The following is a 23,778-nucleotide window of genomic DNA, read 5'->3' as shown; positions in this document are numbered from 1 at the left end:
ACTTTCTTTTCAGTCCAGTTTCTTACCCTCCAATAGAGTCACAGACGTAAAGCCTCCCCGCGACGCCACGTGTGGGAGTAAGGCCAAGTTCGCCTACCATCGGTATTGAGACATCGTGTATATTAATATTTGAATAGTCATATTTGGCACTATATCGTCGAGTTGGACGTAGTCTATTAAGCTAATAATAGTCTGTTAATATATAGTGCTTCGTGCGGTGAGAATACTACCGTAGTCAGTACCCCATCGTTTCGGGCAGAGAACTGGCTGCTTACCCAGGGTGGTTGACCCTACGTGAAGCTGCACCCGAGGAGCCCCAGAGCCGACGAGCGAGTGGACCTGTATACCGGATTATTCTACCGACGACAGCCCGCCTTCCCAGGCACGGATTATGCTTTGTATACTTTGATTATTCCATGGATAAAGACCCCCGACACTGCCGTGTGTTGGAACCCCCCCCCCTGGAGAGGACGCAAGGTGAGGAGACGCTCTGCAAGACGAGGTCGCTTCACGTCTCTCCCCCGTGGACCGGAGAGAGCCGGCCCACAAAGAGTCCACCTGCTTTCATCTGTGGTCCAAGGATCGCCGGCGCATTGAACGGCACTACAGTGGGTTCACCTGGGATACCCTTGGCCGGACGAGGCAGCCGGATTCTACCCCCCCCCCCCCCTCCTACTCCTGTCGGCTTACAAGCGACCGGATTAACCCCCTCTAGTGTATCTAGTATATAATCATTAAAGTATCATTGCTGTTATTCCTTAACTATTCCAGGTCGTATATTTACCACCTGCGCCTTCAGAGATTGGACATTCTCTATTGATATACCGACGAATACTCTTTGCCATAAAAGTGCATACTATTTCAATTCATAAATGTAATTAAGTGATTAAGTGCTTGTTCTACACACCATCGCTGTGTAGAAATAAAGACCTGTTTCGACTTCGTACATTTGTGTTGGATCCGTTTCATCTACGTGAGAGTGTTTATGATAATATATTTATGCCGTGTACTGGGTGGCCGAATATTAAGTACAAAGGTAGTGGTAGTAAGTATCATATCTAGTAATACAGTCAGGGAATTGTACCCCTCAGTTACAATTGGTCCTTCGAGCCGGAGGGTAATTAGTGTAATATTAATATAGTGTTATTAATATTGAAATGGCCTATGATGAACACTCCACGAAACGATCCTCCTAACCAACGCCCGCAGCGCGAACGACGGCTCCCTCAGTACTTAGAGGCTTACGCTGTCAGTCAACAACCTAGTCTTCTACTAACAGTAAACGCGGTAAAACTAGAAAGTAAAAGTATGTCTAACCCCAACGCCCAGACTACCCCGACCATAGAGGCCCCTACGGGCTCTAATGTAACTGACCAAGTTCACGGTGGGGACCAGTGGGAACCAGACATGACTTCACACCCCGCCAGTACTGAAGAAGTAGTCCCCGATGAGTCCCGGGAGGAATACAACGCTACCGAGAGAGAACTCGGCACGGAAGAAGACGGGGAGAGCACCGTGGAGATAGAACTCCAAGGCTCCGCAAGGAGTACCCCGAGGGAAGGCTCCCCTATACAACCGCCTTCTCCCAGCGAGGCAGAGAGGACCCTACAGCAGGCCTTCCTCATCAGCCTGAACGCCGCTGCTGAACGCGACCGACTGCAGATCCAGCAGCGAAGCGAACACGAGCAGATACGTCTAGAAATAAGACGCATTCAGATGGAAGAGAATGTGGCCCGAGAACGAGCCGGTGCTCAACGGGACGCAGCGCGCGACAGACAGCAGTCGCAACTAATAGAACAGCTGATCAGACGGACAACACCCTCTCCCTCCGCCAGAGGCTCCAGGAACTCGTCTAGACACACCTCCAGGGCGGCATCCCCTAGCCGAGTAAACAACCCTGAACTTGACCAACAGACGAGGTCTATACCCCCCACAGACCACCTCCCCCCACCGGTCCAAGCGAGACCTAGCAACCGGGAAGGAGCAGCATATCCTGTGGAGAGGCTAAACCAGAGACTACAAGCACTGGATGACCTAACTGAAGACGAAGAGGAAGAGGAGGAGAACCACGCCCGAAGACAGCACAGTACTCTACCGGACCAGGAGGCCCGGTACAGCCCAGGCTATACTCCCGCGGAGCTGCGCTACAGACCCCCGACTCTATACCCGGGTGAGCACGACGCACGACCCGCACCGAGGAACAGCACCTGGACAAGCGGGCCATGGTACACTGCCGGTACCAGCCCATACCAAGGAGCGGGAGGAGACTCGCCTAGGAGGCCTCTCCCCCAACGCTCGCCGATGTATCCACAGTCAGCGTCATACATTGGCACGCCTATGGTACCCGACTTCACCCAAGAGAACCGGGCCCAGTATACAGAACTCCGCATGTGTCTGGAGACCATGTTGGTGGATGTATTGGATGAACGCCACAAATACGCCATCCTACTGAAGCACTTAAAGGTACCCCGCGCACATAATATAGCGCTCGCCTACGCGACTTCCACCACCCCATACACAGCAGCGCTGGTAGCATTGGACCAGAGGTATGGGCGCATATGGGATTACGTGATCCAGGAGATCCGACACATCGACCGCTTACCCCCAGCAATAGACAATCGAGCACTGGACGACCTGTCCATCAGAGTGCAGTCCCTGGTAGGGATGTTGGGAGCGCAAAGAGAGAAGGGGAGGCATGAACTTTACGCCAACTCAAATGTGGAAAGGATCCTGGAGAAGCTGCCGCCCGCTCGTCAGGAGCGCTTTAGGCGGCAGAGGGACCACAGAGACCCGAATGGCCCCGAACCGAACCTCCTCGATCTAGCAGACTTCCTGGCGAGAGAAGTCAGCAGCCTACGGCTAGATACATTCGGACGGAGCACCCCTGGCTCCAGAGAAGGAACCAGACGACTAAATGATGGAAGAAGATTGGTGACTGTGATGCACCAATCGGAGTCAGTACCGAGCAGCAGGAGCCACAGTACCCCCTCCAGAACGGAGAAGTGGAAGATAGTGTGCCCCTACTGTGAGAAAGAACACTGGCTAGCGCAATGTGACTCCTTCCCCAAGCTGAACGCGGAGGAAGCAGGTCAATGGATAAAGTCCAACAAGCGCTGTTTTCGCTGTGCGCGCTCACACATGGCAGCCGAATGCCGCTTAAAGAAAAGGTGCACCAAGTGCGATGGAGCCCATCTGGACATACTTCACGACAGTAACAGACGGCGCCCTTCACCTGCACCATCCAGCCGCAAAGCGAGCGTCATGTACATCGATCCCGCCAGCAGCAGTGGAGCCCGAGTACTCCTAAAAGTAGTGCGTGTGACACTAAGCTACCAGAATAAAGTCCTGGACACTTACGCCGTCCTCGATGACGGGTCAGAGAAGACCCTGCTGCTCGCCTCCGCGGCGGCCCAGCTAGGGCTGCGGGGAAGCGAAACCCAAATGACAATTCGGACAATAAGACGAGATTTGAAGACGATAAAGGGCGAGAATGTCTCATTCTCTATCGCAGCAAGCGGCCAGCCTGAGCGACGGTACCAGATTGCAGACGCTTTCACCAGCCATGAAATAGGACTGTCGCGGTACACATACCCCGTCGCCAAGCTGATGGAGAAATATGCACATCTGCGCAAGTTACCGATCACGCTCATAGACAATGCTATGCCGACCCTGTTGATAGGCTCCGACCATGCAGACCTCATTGTCCCGATAGACCGGGTTCATACCGGACCCCGAGGCTGTCCTGCAGCAGTCGAGACCCGTTTGGGATGGACTCTCCAAGGCCCGCTCGCCAAATCTCTCAACCGAAGTACAGCCACTAGATGTCTCCACTCCCGAGTCACAGAGGGAGAAACCGCACTCCTGCAACACGTAGAGCGGCTATGGACCTTGGAACAAATGCCCTTTAAGAACGGAAAGAAAGACATTCGCTCTAAAGATGACATTTACGCCATTCACCTCCTCGAGACAGGGACCAAGAGAGTCCCGGTCAACGGCGTGTTGAGATACGCCACGCCACTCCTGCGGCGAGAAGGAATGCCTACTTTCCACGCCAAGACAGACGCCACAGAACGGTACCTGCTGAACACGGAGCGGCGCTTAGCCAAGAACCCCGCCCAAGAGAGTGTATACCGCGCTGAGATTGAGAGGCTCATCACAGCGGGACACGTCACAAAGATGGACATTAAAGAGGCTGACCAGACCACTGAATCGTGGTACGTGCCCCACCACAAGGTCCATCACAACGGTAAAGACCGCATAGTATTTAACTGCAGCTACCAGATCGGATCCCAAAATCTGAATAAAGAGTTACTGCCCGGTCCCACACTCGGCCCCTCCCTACTCGGCGTTCTACTCCGCTTCCGCCAGGAAAAGGTGGCCATCAGCGGGGACATTAAAGGAATGTTCCTGCAGGTGAAATTAGTAGAGGCGGACAAGCCCCTGTTACGGTTCCTATGGAGAGAGAAGCCAGGAGATGAGCACCCAGCCATCTACCAATGGGAAGTCCTCCCCTTCGGAACGACGTGCAGCCCCTGCTGTGCGACATTTGCACTACAGAAACATGTAGCAGAGGACCCAGCAGCGGACGAAGAGATCTACACAGCATTTGTCCTCGCCCGCTCGAGAATAGCCCCACGCAAGCAACAATCTATCCCACGTCTAGAGCTCTGCGCAGCCCTAGCCGGAGCGCACCTAGCCACGCTCATCCAACGTGAGCTCACCATACCGGTGTCTAGAACAATCCTGTGGTCAGATTCCACGACGGTACTCGCCTGGATCAAATCGGACTCATGCAAGTACAAAGTCTTCGTGGGAGTCAGAGTCACCGAGATTCAAGACTTAACCGAAGAGTTAACCGGAGAAACAGAGTGGCGCTACGTTGATACAAAACAGAACCCAGCTGACGTCATCACCCGGGGGATGCCCCTGGATGACCTCACCCGTCGCAATGTCTACAGTGACGGCCCCGCATTCCTAAGACTCCCGGAAGGACAGTGGCCCATGCCTATCCCGAGGGAAGCAAGTCCAGAGGAGGTGGAAAATAAGAAGTCTGTGTTCTGTGGATTGAGCACCGTAGCCTCCACCGACCCTAACATAGACGATTGCACGTCCATAGAGAGTGCACAACAAAGAACATTCCTGCGGTACCACCCGGAGTGCAAGTCCCCCGCTGATATGTCAGCAGCTAACTACGAGGAAGCAGAATTGCTTCTACTGCAGCGAGCCCAGAGAGACTCGTTCCCCGATGAATTGGCCTGTCTACAGGGAGGAAAGCCCGTCCCATCCGACAGCAGATTAATTCACCTGGCCCCCGAGAGCGACGCTCATACCCTCATCAGAGTGGGTGGTCGCCTACGCAGAGCCCCCAATCTACCGGATGACATTAAATACCCGATCGTATTGAACAGCCGACACAAGGTCACAGAGCTGATTATAAAGAAATACGATGAGGATGTACATCACGCAGGAGCAGAAAGAGTCTTCGCGGAAATCAGACGTCGTTACTGGATCCTACAAGGAAGAGAGGCGGTACGACGCTTCCAGCGAACATGTCTAGACTGCCGCAAGTGGCGCGCGCAGCCCAGCATACCAAGGATGGCTGACCTTCCTCCATGTCGCCTCCGAATCGGTGACAAGCCATTCCACTCAACGGGTATGGACTGCTTTGGCCCGCTGCACATAAAGAAAGGAAGAGGAACCGAGAAGCGGTGGGGTATTGTATTCAAATGCATGACCACCAGAGCGATACACATCGAACTTCTCCCGACCATGAGCACAGACTCATTCCTTATGGTCTTCCGAAGATTCACATCACGGAAAGGAAGACCGTCTACCCTATTGTCCGATCATGGGACAAACTCCAAAGGCGGCGAAAGAGAGCTGAGAGAGAGCTTCCAAGCTATGGGCCCAGAACTTAAGACCCACCTCGCTCCAGCACAGGTTGATTTCCAATTCAACCCCCCAAACGCACCCCACTTCGGTGGCACTTGGGAACGAGAAGTGCGCTCCATAAAGACAGCCCTGTACGCAGTACTTGGGGCCCAGACTGTGGCGGAAGAAGTCCTAATGACAGTCCTCACGGAGATTGAGGGAGTACTTAACTCGAAGCCCCTTGGATATGTCTCCAGTGATGTGGCGGATATCGACCCAGTTACCCCCAACACACTCCTGATGGGGCGGCTAGATCCTGCATTACCCCAGACAATGTACCGGCCTGAAGAAGCGAACGGCCGACGAATGTGGAAGTACAGCCAAGTATTAGCCGACAAGTTTTGGAACAGTTTCCTACTGCACTACCTACCGTCTCTACAGACCCGCCAGAAGTGGGTAAAGGAGAGAGACAATTTGACAGAAGGAACAGTCGTCATGATTATTGATCAATCACTGCCCAGAGCTATGTGGCCGGCCGGCCGCGTAAGCAAAGTGATCACCGGTGCCGACGGCAAGGTCCGAGCAGCTGAAGTGCTCGTCCAGGGTCGCACTTACACCCGTCCCGTGGCAAGGCTCATAGAACTGCCTCGACTCCCAGACACAATCGATGATGACCATGACCCTACAACCCTATGACTTTGTGAAGTTGACTGACCCCTACAGCAAACCCTTATGTGTAAATAGACAACGCGATTAATCTGTCTCTGTTTAACTGATTAGGTCTGGGACCTATTCAGGGGGTGGCTGTTGTGAAGGGCCAGATTAAACCGAATATATATATTTATTTATATATATATATTTAATTGTATTTGTATATTCTCTAATATTCCCTGATATCCCTTGTATATTCCTTGTACAATATGCATTGAATATCCATTCTAGCCTACTGAACATCCCATAATAGTCTCCATTCTACTATTGGTCGAGACCTTGGTGCCAGGCTGCCATACCCCTCAGACCCAGTTCAAACGTACCGCTCCACATGTACGAACAAGTCCTAGTTCCGCGTAGGAATCTGGCTACCGCACCACTAATGAGACTATTTGTTCATAGTGCGTATATATACTGCGCTACTAAAGTAGGACTTTCTTTTCAGTCCAGTTTCTTACCCTCCAATAGAGTCACAGACGTAAAGCCTCCCCGCGACGCCACGTGTGGGAGTAAGGCCAAGTTCGCCTACCATCGGTATTGAGACATCGTGTATATTAATATTTGAATAGTCATATTTGGCACTATATCGTCGAGTTGGACGTAGTCTATTAAGCTAATAATAGTCTGTTAATATATAGTGCTTCGTGCGGTGAGAATACTACCGTAGTCAGTACCCCATCGTTTCGGGCAGAGAACTGGCTGCTTACCCAGGGTGGTTGACCCTACGTGAAGCTGCACCCGAGGAGCCCCAGAGCCGACGAGCGAGTGGACCTGTATACCGGATTATTCTACCGACGACAGCCCGCCTTCCCAGGCACGGATTATGCTTTGTATACTTTGATTATTCCATGGATAAAGACCCCCGACACTGCCGTGTGTTGGAACCCCCCCCCCTGGAGAGGACGCAAGGTGAGGAGACGCTCTGCAAGACGAGGTCGCTTCACGTCTCTCCCCCGTGGACCGGAGAGAGCCGGCCCACAAAGAGTCCACCTGCTTTCATCTGTGGTCCAAGGATCGCCGGCGCATTGAACGGCACTACAGTGGGTTCACCTGGGATACCCTTGGCCGGACGAGGCAGCCGGATTCTACCCCCCCCCCCCCCCCTCCTACTCCTGTCGGCTTACAAGCGACCGGATTAACCCCCTCTAGTGTATCTAGTATATAATCATTAAAGTATCATTGCTGTTATTCCTTAACTATTCCAGGTCGTATATTTACCACCTGCGCCTTCAGAGATTGGACATTCTCTATTGATATACCGACGAATACTCTTTGCCATAAAAGTGCATACTATTTCAATTCATAAATGTAATTAAGTGATTAAGTGCTTGTTCTACACACCATCGCTGTGTAGAAATAAAGACCTGTTTCGACTTCGTACATTTGTGTTGGATCCGTTTCATCTACGTGAGAGTGTTTATGATAATATATTTATGCCGTGTACTGGGTGGCCGAATATTAAGTACAAAGGTAGTGGTAGTAAGTATCATATCTAGTAATACAGTCAGGGAATTGTACCCCTCAGTTACATGAGTCAATGGATAAAGTCCAACAGGCGCTGTTACCAATGTGCGCGCAGTCACATGGCAGCCGAGTGCCGCCTAAAGAAGAGGTGCAGTCGGTGTGACGGAGCCCACCTAGATGTCCTACACGACAGTAACAGAAGAAAGCCTGCACCTGCACCATCGAGCAGCACAAAGGCAAGTGTCATGTACATTGACCCCGCCAGCAGCAGCGGCGCCCAAGTGCTCTTAAAGGTAGTCCGTGTAACATTGAGCTACCAAGATAAAGTCATGGACACTTACGCCGTCCTTGATGACGGGTCAGAGAAGACCCTTCTGCTCGCGTCCGCTGCGGCCCAGCTGGGACTGCGGGGGAGCGAGAACCAAATGACAATTCGGACAATAAGAAGAGATTTAAAGACGATAAAAGGCGAGAATGTCTCCTTCACTATCGCAGCAAGCGGGCAGCCAGAGCGACGGTATAGGATTACAAATGCTTTCACCAGCCAAGAAATAGGACTATCACAGTACACCTACCCCATCGCCAAACTGATGGATAAATATGTGCACCTGCGTCAACTACCTATCCCGCTCATAGACGGCGCCACCCCGACCCTGCTGATAGGCTCCGACCATGCAGACCTCATAGTCCCGATAGACCGGGTCCATACAGGACCCAGAGGCTGTCCTGCAGCAGTCGAGACCCGCCTAGGATGGACATTACAAGGCCCCCTCGCTAAATCTCTTAACCGAACAGCAGCCACTAGCTGCCTCCACTCCAGAGTGACAGAAGAAGACACCACTCTCCTGCAGCATGTCGAGAGGCTATGGACACTAGAGACAATGCCCTTTAAGAACGAAAAGAAAGACATTCGTTCTAAAGAAGACATTTACGCCATAAACCTCCTCGAGCAGGGGACAAAGAGAGTCACAGTCAGCGGAGTGATGAGATACGCAACTCCACTCCTGAGGCGAGAGGGAATGCCCACCTTTCACGCAAAGAAAGACGCTACGGAGCGGTATCTATTGAACACAGAGCGGCGCCTAGCCAAAGACCCCGCTCAAGAGAGTGTGTACCGCGCTGAGATTGAGAAGCTAATCACAGCGGGACACGTGACAAAGATTGACATTAAAGAGGCCGATCAGACGACCGAATCATGGTACGTGCCGCACCACAAGGTCCACCACAACGGCAAGGATCGCATTGTGTTTAACTGCAGCTACCAGATCGGATCCTAAAATCTGAATAAAGAGCTCTTGCCCGGCCCCACACTCGGCCCCTCTCTACTAGGCGTGCTACTACGCTTCCGCCAGGACAAGGTGGCTATCAGCGGGGATATCAAAGGGATGTTCCTGCAGGTGAGACTAGTGGAGGAGGACAAGCCCCTGCTGCGGTTCCTATGGAGAGAGAGGATCGGAGATGAGCACCCCGCCATCTATCAATGGGAAGTCCTCCCTTTCGGAACTACATGCAGCCCGTGCTGTGCTACATTTGCACTACAGAAACACGTCGCAGAGGACCCAGCAGCAGATGAAGAGGTCCGACACAGTGTGAAGAACAGTTTCTACGTGGACAACTGTTTACAAAGCGCTTCGACTCAAGAAGAAGCCGAGGCTCTCCTACTCAAGCTACGCGCCTCTCTGATCAAAGGCGGCTTTGATCTCAGGCAGTGGGCCAGCAGCGACCCGCACGTATTGCGCAGCCTCTCCCCCGCGGACAAGGCTGCCAGCAGCGAGACCTGGATGGCGACAATCCCAGGAGAAGCCCAAGAAATGACACTAGGACTAGTCTGGCGCTTCAAAACAGACTCGCTCCACTATAGACACAAACCCCTGACCACGGAGCAGGGAAGGTCGACGGCAATACCGACCACCAGACGGAGTGTGTACAGAACACTCACCAGACAATATGACCCGTTGGGATGTATTCTACCTTACACCACCAGGGCAAAGATGATTGTACGAGCACTATGGGACAAGGACCAGGGCTGGGACGACCCAATACCCGCACCCCTTGCCTCCACATGGAGAGAGTGGGAGACGGAACTCCGCTCACTCCCAGGCGTCAATATACGCCGCAGCTACTTCCCACCCACAGTGAGGCCAGAGACATGCAAGATGGATCTACACGTCTTCAGCGACGCCTCCGAAGTAGCCTATGGATCAGTGGCCTACTTGCGTGCCCAAGAGAAGGGAGGAGAGATACACACCGCCTTCATCCTGGCTCGCTCAAGAATAGCCCCACGAAAGCAACAATCTATCCCGCGTCTAGAGCTCTGCGCAGCCCTAGCAGGAGCGCATCTAGCCACGTTAATCCAACATGAACTCACCATTCCGGTGCACAGAACAATCTTGTGGTCAGATTCCACGACAGTACTCACATGGATCAAGTCTGATTCATGCAGATACAAGGTCTTCGTGGGAGTCAGAGTCACAGAGATTCAAGAGTTAACAGAAGCAGCGAGCTGGCGGTATGTGGACACCAAACACAACCCAGCTGACGTCATCACCCGGGGAATGTCCCTAGATGACCTCACCCGTCACAACATCTACAGTGACGGACCAGAGTTCCTCAAGCTCCCGGAAGGAGAGTGGCCTACGCCCACCCCACGGGAGGCGAGTAAAGAGGAGGCTGAGAACAAGAAACCTATGTTCTGTGGACTGAGCACAGTCGCCTCCACAGACCCCAACATAGATGATTGCCTCACCCTACAGAGTGCGCAACTAAAGACATTTCTGTGGCACCACCCAGAGATTCAGCCCACTGCCGACATTTCAGCAGCTGACTACGAAGAAGCAGAACTTCTTCTACTACAACGAGCCCAGAGAGACTCGTTCCCCGATGAGCTAGACTGTCTACAGGGAGGAAAGCCCGTCCCATCAGACAGCAGATTGCTCCACCTGGCACCCGAGAGCGACGCCCATAATCTCATCAGAGTGGGTGGTCGTCTGCGGAGGGCCCCCAATCTACCGGATGACGTTAAGTACCCGATAGTCTTGAACAGCCGACACAAGGTCACAGAGCTGATCATAAAGAAATACGACGAGGATGTACACCACGCAGGAGCAGAGAGAGTCTTCGCGGAGATCAGACGTCGCTATTGGATACTTCAAGGAAGAGAAGCAGTGCGACGCTTCCAGCGAACCTGTCTAGACTGCCAAAAGTGGCGCGCGCAGCCCAGCATACCCCGGATGGCTGACCTACCTCCCTGTCGCCTCCGACTCGGCGACAAGCCATTCCACTCCACAGGCATGGACTGTTTTGGCCCGTTGTATATAAAGAAAGGAAGAGGAACCGAGAAGCGGTGGGGTATTGTATTCAAATGCATGACCACCAGAGCGATACATATCGAACTCCTTCCAACCATGAGCACAGACTCATTCCTTATGGCCTTCCGAAGATTCACATCACGGAAAGGAAAACCGTCTACATTGTTGTCTGATCACGGGACAAACTTCAAAGGCGGAGAAAGAGAGCTGAGAGAGAGCTTCCAAGCTATGGGCCCAGAACTTAAGACCCACCTCGCTCCATCCCAGATTGACTTCCAGTTTAATCCCCCGAACGCACCCCACTTCGGTGGAACCTGGGAACGAGAAGTACGTTCTATAAAGACAGCCCTGTACGCCGTGCTTGGGGCCCAGACTGTAGCGGAAGAAGTCCTAATGACAGTCCTCACGGAGATCGAGGGAGTATTGAACTCCAAGCCCCTCGGCTACGTCTCCAGTGATATAGCAGATGTCGACCCAGTCACCCCCAACACACTCTTGATGGGGCGGCTGGACCCCGCGCTACCCCAGACAATGTACAGGCCTGAAGAAGCGAACGGCCGAAGAATGTGGAGGTACAGTCAAGTACTAGCTGACAAGTTTTGGAACAGCTTTCTACTCCACTACCTACCGTCTCTACAGACCCGCCAGAAGTGGGTAAAAGAGAGAGACAATTTGACAGAAGGAACAGTCGTCATGATTATCGACCAGTCACTACCCAGAGCTATGTGGCCGGCTGGCCGCGTAAGCAAAGTGATCACCGGTGCCGATGGCAAGGTCCGAGCAGCTGAGGTGCTCGTCCAAGGGCGAACTTACACACGACCCGTGGCGAGGCTAATAGAACTGCCCAGACTCCCAGACACTATCGATGACAACCATGACCCCACAACTTTGTGAGTTGACTGACCCTTACAGCGGACCTTGAGTGGTAGACAGTGCGGTTAATCTGTCTCTGCTTAGCTAATTAGGTGGGACTAATTAGGGGGCGGCTGTTGTGAAGGATCAGATTAAACCGAATATATATATTTATTTATGGATATATATTTAATAGTATTTGTATATCGTTTGATATCCCTTGTATATTCCTTGTACATATACACTGAATATCCCTTTAGTCTACTAACAGCCCATAATAGTTTCATTCTCTCATTGGACAAGAACTTGGCACCAGCAGCCAAGCCCCTTGGTTCAAGTTCAATCGTGCCGACGAACATGTCGTTACTAGCCCGGTTCTGCGTAGGAATACGTCTGGCGAAATACGAATGGTACTATTTGTTCACAGCGCATATATATATGGCGCAAGTAAAGTAGAACTTTCTTTTTAGTCCCTTAGCCCTTAGTTCTTTACCCTCCAACCTAGTGGCAAGACGTTAAGCCTCACCCACGATACACGTGTGGTGCAGTATGGTCAACTTGGCCTCAGAATGGCATTGAGACATCGTGTGGATTAATAGTTGAATTGTCATAGTTTGGCACTATACCGTCGAGTGGGACGTATTTCTATTAAGTTAATAATAGTCTATTATGTATGGTGCATCGTTCGGTTAGAGTTATACAGTGAGTAGTACCCCCATCGTTTCCTCGCGTTATCTAGAGTCTTAACCAGGCTGGGCAGACCACGTGTGGTGCTTTCATCCGAGGAGTTCTGGGCTAGGACGAGTGGACCTGCACATTGGATTACCTTACCCGGACGACGGCGAGCCCTACACGGCTTGGATTATCTACTTGCTTTGGGTGCTTTGATTTATGCCATGGATAACAGCCAACACTGGTGAGTGTTGGAACTACCCCCCGAGAGGAGTCCAGGTGAGACGGCGCTCTACCCCGAGTGAGGTCGCCTCAGGTCTCTTCGTTGTGGACCGGCAGCTACCGTCTACAAGAGGGCCCAACTGTATTCATCTGTGGACCAAGGTTCTGTGGGCACCGTGTTCAGCACTCTGAATTCTCCCAAGAAATCGTTGGCCAGATGGGATATCGCCGGCGGCTCTCCTAACCCCCCCCCCCCCCCTACTGACTTACAACCAGCAGGATCCCCCTTTAGTATATCCAGCTATAATCATTAAGTACCATCGCTATAGTTCCCTAAAGAACCAGGTTGTATACTTGCTTCCTGCGTAACCAGAGATTGGACATTCAATGTTGATTTGCCTACGAATACTCATTTGCCTTACAAGTGCATTCAAATCATAAATGTCATTAAGTGAACGTTGTATATACCCTTTGCTATATATTAAATATTCGACTTATACATTTGTGTGGACTTGGTTTCATGGTGGGAAAGTGTTCATCATATCTATATCATGTACTGTGTGGCCAGTAGTTAAAGTACATAAAGCGGTAGTGGTTTAATGATACCATACTTATCAATACAGTCAGGGAATTGTACCCCTCAGTTACACTATTACTAATACTACTGATATTACTAATGCTATTACTAATACTACTGATATTACTAATCATATTACTAATACTACTGATACTGATATTACTAATGCTATTACTACTGATATTACTAATACTATTACTAATACTACCGATATTACTAATTATAATATCCTGGATTTCCCCAAGGGGATCAATAAAGGAATATCTTATCTTAATACTAATACTACTGATATTACTACTGCTATTACTAATACTACAGACATTTGTACTGATATTACTAATGGTATTACTAATATTACTGATATTACTAATGGTATTACTAATACTACTGATATTACTAATGTTATTACTAATACTACTGATATTGCTAATACTACTGATATTACTAATGTTATTGCTAATACTACTGATATTACTAATATTATTACTAATACTACTGATATTCTAATGCTACTGATATTACTAATGCTATTACTAATACTACTAATATTACTAATGCTATTACTAATACTACTGATATTACTAATGCTATTACTAATACTACTGATATTACTAATGCTATTACTAATACTACTGATATTACTAATGCTATTACTAATACTACTGATATTACTAATGCTATTACTAATACTACTGATATTACTAATGGTATTACTAATACTACTGATATTACTAATGGTATACTAATACTACTGATATTACTAATGGTATACTAATACTACTGATATTACTAATGGTATACTAATACTACTGATATTGCTAATACTACTGATATTACTAATGCTATTACTAATACTACTGATATTACTAATGGTATTACTAATACTACTGACATTACTTGCTATTACTAATACTACTGATATTACTAATGGTATTACTAATACTACTGATATTGCTAATACTACTGATATTACTAATGTTATTACTAATGGTATTACTAATACTACTGATATTACTAATGGTATTACTAATACTACTGATATTACTAATGGTATTACTAATACTACTGATATTACTAATGGTATTACTAATATTACTGATATTACTAATGGTATTACTAATACTACTGATATTACTAATGTTATTACTAATACTACTGATATTGCTAATACTACTGATATTACTTTTTTTTTTTCTTTTTTTTTTTTATCTTTTTCCCCATCCATTTTCCTCCGATTTTCTCCCATCCCAATGTTAGTCGTATGCCAATTCCCAGTCCCTTCCTGGTCGCTGCGCACTTACCCCCCACAGTCAGATCATCTGGGAGAGTGGAGGCTACCACGTGCTTCCTCCGACACACGTCCAGCCAATCACTGCTTCTTTTCACCTGGCAGCGCGGATTCTCATCGAGAGGGCGTAGCGTGTGGGAGGACCACACTATCCCCCTCAAGCCCTATCCGCGCTTAGCAGGCGCCCCGACCGAACTGTAGGAGTCGCTGTTTACAACGACCCGGACCCACCCCGCCAGCTTCTCCCACCCTCTAATACAGCCAATTGTATTAGTGCAGACGGCCAGCCAAGCTGGTGACAACCCCGGAGCTGTGAGCTGGTGACGAACGCAATCTCCGCTCGGCCACCTAACCGCCACTACTGATATTACTAATGTTATTGCTAATACTACTGATATTACTAATATTATTACTAATACTACTGATATTACTAATGCTACTGATATTACTAATGCTATTACTAATACTACTGATATTACTAATGCTATTACTAATACTACTGATATTACTAATGCTATTACTAATACTACTGATATTACTAATGCTATTACTAATACTACTGATATTACTAATGCTATTACTAATACTACTGATATTACTAATCATATTACTAATACTACTGATACTGATATTACTAATGCTATTACTACTGATATTACTAATACTATTACTAATACTACCGATATTACTAATTATAATATCCTGGATTTCCCCAAGGGGATCAATAAAGGAATATCTTATCTTAATACTAATACTACTGATATTACTACTGCTATTACTAATACTACAGACATTTGTACTGATATTACTAAGGGTATTACTAATACTACTGATATTACTAATACTTTGTCGTGTACACAGATTCTGTCATGGAAAAGCTATTTGCAGTATGTTGGTACTGAACATGGCACTGATACTAGTACTGTAACACCAGGCTGAGGCAACACTATATATATATATATATATATATATATATATATATATATATATATATATATATATATATATATATATATATATATATATATATATATATATATATATATATATATATATATATAAATAATAATAACAGGCTGAGGAAGGAAAGTACTTACCTCATCAGCTGGTTATATTTGGACAGACGCTCTGATCTGCAGGGAGCACCTGTCTTAATCTGAGAGAGAGAGAGAGAGAGAGAGAGAGAGAGGAGAGAGAGAGAGAGAGAGAGAGAGAGAGAGAGAGAGAGAGAGAGAGAGAGAGAGAGAGAGAGAGAGAGAGAGAGAGAGAGAGAGAGAGAGAGAGAGAGAGAGAGAGAGAGAGAGATGAATATGTATGTCTAGGAGAGGGTGGCAGGGTCCAACTACCAGCTAAAAGATTGCATCTGTCTGTGTCTATATTGTATTATATGTGTTTATACAGTGTATATATTGTAGGCGCTACATATTGTATAATGTGTATGTGTAGTACAGTACCTGTCCAGTTCACCAGGTCAGAGTGTGTTTGTGTTAATAATATTAACTCGAGTTGGGTTGAGTTGAGTTGTACCTTTATGAATCCCCTTTGGGGAAAGTCATCCTCTTCATTTGACTCATCCTGACTAATTAGGAGCAGTGAGCAGATCACACCCAGTGAGGCGCCCGGAGAGCAACATGCAACCCCCAGGAGGACCTGCCTGCTGTGAGGTAACTGTGCTGACCACTGCGCTGCCCAATAATGACTGTGTTTATATTGTAGCTATGTATTGTAAACAAATGGTATATATATATATAGATTGTGTATATATCGTGTTTATATTGTGTGTATATATGTAGTACCTGTCCAGTGCAGAGGCCGACCACCAGGTCTGCGATGAAGGCATCTTCAGTCTCTCCAGAGCGATGGCTCACCATCACACCCCAACCGTTACTCTGAGCGAGCTTGCATCTGTTAACACACACACACACACACACACACACACACACACACACACACACACACACACACACACACACACACACACACAGCAGCCGCTTTAAATTATATGCATGGCACATGTCCACATACAGTTTACAGTTTACTACTACTACACTAAAACAAAAACTACAACAATACAGTGATAATCAGATCACTTACGCGCGAATAGACTCAGTAACGGTGCCGATCTGGTTGACTTTGAGAAGGAGACAGTTGCAGGCCTTCTTCTCCACAGCCTGCTGGATACGCTTGGGGTTGGTGACTGTCAGATCATCACCGACAACCTACACACAGATCACACACAGATCAGACCTTCAGATTAGACTTCAGCCGTCAGCCTGTTTTTGTCCACACTCCTGCATTAAGTTGAATCCCCTGGTTCAATTCATTCATAACTTGTTAAGCTTGAATCCCCTGGTTCAGCTAATCAATATTCTCTCTCTCTCTGTTAAGTTACCTGGATATCGACATCAGCGGTGAACTTTGACCACTGCTCCCAGTCATCTTGGTCAAATGGATCCTCAATGGACACAACTGAAGAGAGGAAGGAAGAAACAAACAAACACAAAACATGAATATTATTAAATGTTTTAGCAGATAGTATTTGTGTGAACCAGGTCTGTGTGTGTGCATATATTGTATTATAGTATTATTATTATATTATCTTACCAGGGTATCCCTTGATGAAGCTCATATACAGGTCTGTGTGTATATATTATTATTATTATTATTATTATTATTATTATTATTATTATTATTATTATTATTATTATTATTATTATTATTATTATTATTATTATTATTATTATTATTATTATTATTATTATTATATTATCTTACCAGGGTATCCCTTGATGAAGCTCATATACAGGTCTGTGTGTGTATATATTATATTATTATTATTATTATTATTATTATTATTATTATTATTATTATTATTATTATTATTATTATTATTATTATTATTATTATTATTATTATTATTATTATTATTATTATATTATCTTACCAGGGTATCCCTTGATGAAGCTCTTGTACAGGTCTGTGTATATATTATTATTATTATTATTATTATTATTATTATTATTATTATTATTATTATTATTATTATTATTATTATTATTATTATTATTATTATTATTATTATTATATTATCTTACCAGGGTATCCCTTGATGAAGGTCTTGTACAGGTCTGTGTATATATTATTATTATTATTATTATTATTATTATTTTATTATTATTATTATTATTATTATTATTATTATTATTATTATTATTATTATTATTATTATTATATTATAATTATTATATTATCTTACCAGGGTATCCCTTGATGAAGGTCTTGTACAGGTATGTGTGTGTGTATATTATTATTATTATTATTATTATTATTATATTATTATTATTATTATTATTATTATTATTATTATTATTATTATTATTATTATTATTATTATTATTATATTATCTTACCAGGGTATCGCTTGATGAAGCTCTTGTACAGGTCTGTGTATATATTATTATTATTATTATATTATAATTATTATATTATCTTACCAGGGTATCCCTTGATGAAGGTCTTGTACAGGTCTCCCAGAGCATCTCCTGAGATGTGTCTTGCAGGGTCGTCAGGTGACTTGAAGTCCAGGTCGTACTTTCCACCCTTGTAGAACTCAGAGGCAGCAACATCCATGCCGATGATGATCTTGTCTGGGTACCCAGCCTTCTGGATGGCCGTCGTCAGCAGCTCCAGGGCTGCATGGAGACAGAGAATACTTTACTAACCAGGAACTGTTTCAACAAGACTGGTGAAGTAGTTTAGTGATGAATGATAGGATACGGTTTGCAGGTAAACTATGGTAGTCTAAGGCCTTGTCCATAAGTAAACAGTTTTTTTTACAGTTAACATAGTATTTTATCTGTGTCCCGTCAACATGAAAACTAACTGAAAACTGAGCTTTTCGAAAACACCTTCCAGAGTGGAGATCTTTAAAGGCTTTTTCTCTGTATATGAGTGGATGAGTGAAACGTAACATCATGACCAATGGCCCTCCAAAAAGCACAGCTAATTCATTAATTACAGGTAATATATTGCTTGTGACATCACAAAGGGCAATGATTCTGAACAGCTTGTTTAGGCTTGTTCATTCGAAGACCCTGGCCAAACAGCAAGGAGAACATGTAGGTCATTTCTCCCCAGCGCCTAAATCACATTTCAGACTGATACATCCATACTAAGACTAAGACGATAATAATAGGTCCCTGTTATGAGTGATGTTGAACATGTTTAAAGTAAACACACATCCCATCCCATATAAGTCCCTGTTATGAGTGATGTTGAACATATTTAAACACACATCCCATAATAAGTCCCTGTTATGAGTGATGTTGAACATATTTAAACACACATCCCATAATAAGTCCCTGTTATGAGTGACGCACCCTCAGTGTTCTCCAGGATGTTGGGGCAAAGCCGCCCTCATCTCCTACGTTGGTGGCGTCCTGCCCGTACTTGGCCTTGATGACGTTCTTCAGGTTGTGGTACACCTGCAGACAGACAGACAGGCTTTTATTGTTTAGTGTTCACCTACAGACAGACAGACAGACAGACAGGCTTTTATCGTTTAGGGTTCACCTGCAGACAGACAGACAGACAGACAGGCTTTTATGTTTAGTGTTCACCTACAGACAGACAGACAGACAGACAGGCTTTTATTGTTAGTGTTCACCTGCAGACAGACAGACAGACAGACAGGGCTTTTATTGTTTAGTGTTCACCTGCAGACAGACAGACAGACAGACAGGCTTTTATTGTTTAGTGTTCACCTGCAGACAGACAGACAGACAGGCTTTTATCGTTTAGTGTTCACCTGCAGACAGACAGACAGACAGGCTTTTATTGTTTAGTGTTCACCTGCAGACAGACAGACAGACAGACAGACAGACATGCTTTTATTGTTTAGTGTTCACCTGCAGACAGACAGACAGACAGACAGACAGACAGGCTTTTATTGTTTAGTGTTCACCTACAGACAGACAGACAGGCTTTTATTGTTTACTTTAGTGTTCACCTACAGACAGACAGACAGACAGACAGACAGGCTTTTATTGTTTAGTGTTCACCTACAGACAGACAGACAGACAGACAGGCTTTTAATGTTTAGTGTTCACCTACAGACAGACAGACAGACAGACAGACAGACAGACAGACAGACAGACAGACAGGCTTTTAATGTTTAGTGTTTTAATAATGTTATAAATGTTTTAATAATGTTATATGAGTGCTTTAATAATGTATATGAGTGTTTTACTAATGTTATGCAGGTGTTTTAATGTTATATGAGTGTTTTAATAATGTTATGAGAGTGTTTTGATTATGGTGTATGAGTGTTATAATAATGTTATATGAGTTTTTTAATAATGTTATGTGAGTGTTTTAATAATGCTATATCATATCAAAACAAATCTAATTTATTTGTAAGGCCCGACAACACACGGTAATGTCCCCATGGCCGGACACGTCTTCTTTAAACAAGTCAAGAAGAAACATCACAATAAATCAAGTACAAAACAAAACACCATGAAGTCCGTACTGTATTGTACCCATTCTGCAATCTGTTAAATAAAGTTTTCATTCATTCATTCATCCAAAACATTTTTAATAAATAAAATAAATGAATGCAGCACTCCCAGACATGCCCCACGTGAAGGTAAAAAATGCACCACAGGCAATGTGGACTGGAGGAGAGAAACCTTAGAAGGGCCGTTCAAGAGGGGATCTCCCTTCTTAGATGTCGGTGATAGTAGTGTTGCAATAAAACAGGCGAAACAGTTGGTAAGCATGCACACATACGTGTAATGAAACACAGATAAGTGCATGCAATAGCAACTGAACAAATTGCTAATAAATAAAAACATATGAGTGTTTTAATAATGTTATGTGAGTGTTTTGATGATGTTGTACGAGTGTTTTTTAATAATTTTGTATGACTGTTGATTGTTTTGAAGTGAAAACACGGTGGAGACAGTGACCTCACCTCAGCACCGATCCTCATGGCCTCGTGGAAGTTGGCGGCCCCTATTGGCAGGATCATGAACTCCTGCATGGCCAGCTTGTTTCCAGCGTGGCTGCCACCGTTGATCACGTTGAAGGCCTGTATGGAACCAGACACCATTCGTTTTAGAATCACCTTCCTCCCTTCTCCTGTCCTACACATAGGAACCCAATATATAGTAACAAATGGCTGCTTCTGGATTCATTCTAAGTACAACATATATAACGTATGGAGGGATCGAAAGTAAGGGCGTCCCGACGTCCAGGGCTGTGAAAAACATGGACTTTGGATGCTCATATCTGTCATTTGAGACCGATAAGAGTAAAGCCTATTGTTGGTGAGCCTGTGGTTTTGAGAGCTGTTCGACTGCATTAAAAAACAGATGTTTAAAATAAGTGATTCACTTAAAAGGTGGGTGGGTGTATCATGTTAAAAAACAAAAAGATGTTGGTGATATTGTGCAAAGATGAACTGTACCCCCATGTATGAAACAAAATAAAATTAATGAAAAAAATGAATGAATTCACTTAAAAGGTGCTATAATTAAAATGTAGAGTAATCATACAAAATATAAAATAATTAAAAAAAAAACATCCACAGAGCTATTAGAAAGGTGTGGAATAAAATAATCGCTTTCCCAACCAAACATTTTTGATTAATGAATTTATCATTTGAAAAATGTTGGCGGGTCCAAAATGAATGTTGTTTACATGTAGTGTGCACGTATCCCCTTCCTACTTCCCATTTCCCCACGTGGAATGCATCCGATTGGAATGACATGCTGGTGCTCTAGTGCGACATCTAGTGGCCGAATGTTATCTATACAGCACCTTTTAAGTGGTAGTTAACTATTTGGATATTTCAACTTTTCTGTTTCTGGAATTCTGTTACACTCTCCTTTTTTATTCATTAGGCCTAATTCATTGCCTATGCATTAATCAGCTTTTTCTACATTTAATTTCAATTTCAATTCTTTCTTATCTTTATTGAGTATCAGAAGATGATCATAGATGATGTCTATATCTGTCAATGTATACTAGAGAGAGAGAAATTGGAGGCAGCAAATGAAAGATTGGAAGCCATTAGATGCAAATAATCACAATTTATTATCAACCCCATAAATAACCCTCAGTCCTAATGTATATATGATGGCTTGATTCTTCTTGGAACTATTTTGCTTGTTGAAGAACGCCTGTGTATTACTCCACACTGAGGCCTGTTCACATCAAGAATCAAGCATCAGTAATACACAAGGACTTTTGTGTTCTGTTGTCCATGGTTAAAACGTTTGACACGGCTGCCTTATTTTATTCCTTTTTTCATACGGTATTGAATGATAACATCATCTATAATTAAGTAAGCAATAATACATTGTGACTAGGGATGCTCGATAAGGGATGCTCGATATTGGCTTTTTTACTGATACCGATATACCGATATTGTTCAACTCTTAATTTCTGATACGGATATCAACCGATATCAACCAATACCGATATATGCAGGGTTTCCCCCCCCCCCCCCCCCCCCCCCCCCCCCCCCGCCAAAAAAAACGTAATAATTTCAGGTAATTAACATTACATATCTCTTGTTGTGGAATTAACACAACATTATGCATACTTTTGACAATAAGTAAAATCAGAATTTGTTCTTACTTGCTTGCCTGGGTAAATAAAGGTTATAGAAATGTTAAAAAAAAAAAAAAAAAAAAAAAGATGAAAACAGATACAGATATTTTCCGGTATCACAATTTAATGCCAATATCGTTAGGCCGATAATATCGGACATCCCTAATTGTGACTTCATGCACACACACACACACACACACACACACACACACACACACACACTGTCCCTCTACTCACAGGAACGGGCAGGATGACGTCTTTGTTACCGGCGAGGTCGGCGATGTGACGGTAGAGGGGAACTCCCTTCTCTGCAGCACCAGCCTTGCATACAGCCAGAGACACTCCCAGGATAGCATTAGCTCCAAACTTAGCTAGAGAGAGAGAGAGAGAGAGAGAGAGAGAGAGAAGAGAGAGAGAGAGAGAGAGAGAGAGAGAGAGAGAGAGAGAGAGAGAGAGAGAGAGAGAGACCCATTATAGCATTAGCTCCAAACTTAGCTAGAGAGAGAGATAGATAGATGATAAGAGATGTGATAAGACATGTGTGCCAGATTAATGAAAAAAGAGAAACTTACATTTGTTCTCGGTTCCGTCGAGTTCCAGCATGAAGTTATCGATCTTTTCCTGTTCAACCACACTGAACTTCTAGACAGTGGGAAACAAAACGGGCAGAGAGAGAGAGAGAGAGAGAGAGAGAGAGAGAGAGAGAGAGAGTTACTCATAGAGAGGATTTGTATCGATACCATCATGTCATCCTATTTGATGTTGACGTTGATATCTTTTAACAGTTCATTAATAATTATTGGTGCATTTATTGACAGTGTACCTTCCCAGTCCAGTTAAGATACGTATTGAAAGGCAGAACAGGTGAATTCGGGATGTAATCGGTTGGAGAGTGCGGTCATTCAATGTGTCGTTGAGGGAGAGAAACGTAGAGGGTTTAGAGGAAATGCCGTTGGTTCCAGGACAAGTGTTAGAACCTGCAGCCAGATCTAGTGTTATGGTCTGTGAGTAGGGTGACCAGGTGTCCCCCTTTTGGTTGTACTGTCCCACCATTTGAGACCGCGTCCCACATATTGAGAGGATGTCCCTCTTTTCGAAGCAAAAAAAAATATATCGAACACAAGACATTCCTGTCAAGTGATAAAGTTTGAATATTTAAAACAGATGTTAGGTGGTAACAAGCCGGCTGCCAGTGC

The 23,778-nt window shown here is 45.2% G+C and overlaps 1 protein-coding gene across 1 annotated transcript in view; it reads right to left on the bottom strand.

Moving 5' to 3' along the window:
- The window catches only part of LOC311233540 (beta-enolase-like), a 29,631-nt gene extending 6,408 nt beyond the window's left edge, over positions 1 to 23,223 (bottom strand). The window contains 10 exon segments of the mRNA XM_084320506.1: positions 16,063 to 16,121; positions 16,762 to 16,870; positions 17,060 to 17,184; positions 17,358 to 17,434; positions 18,460 to 18,657; positions 19,345 to 19,371; positions 19,374 to 19,449; positions 20,940 to 21,056; positions 22,820 to 22,953; positions 23,155 to 23,223. Coding sequence (XP_084176632.1) covers positions 16,063 to 16,121; positions 16,762 to 16,870; positions 17,060 to 17,184; positions 17,358 to 17,434; positions 18,460 to 18,657; positions 19,345 to 19,371; positions 19,374 to 19,449; positions 20,940 to 21,056; positions 22,820 to 22,953; positions 23,155 to 23,185 — 953 coding nt within the window. The 5' untranslated portion in view covers positions 23,186 to 23,223.
- Between the last annotated feature and the right edge of the window lie 555 nt (positions 23,224 to 23,778).

Source organism: Notolepis coatsorum (genome assembly GCF_963971535.1).
Source record: "Notolepis coatsorum genome assembly, chromosome: 1".
Taxonomy (NCBI): Eukaryota; Metazoa; Chordata; class Actinopteri; order Aulopiformes; family Paralepididae; genus Notolepis; species Notolepis coatsorum.
This window is presented reverse-complemented; position numbering and strand designations above follow the sequence as displayed.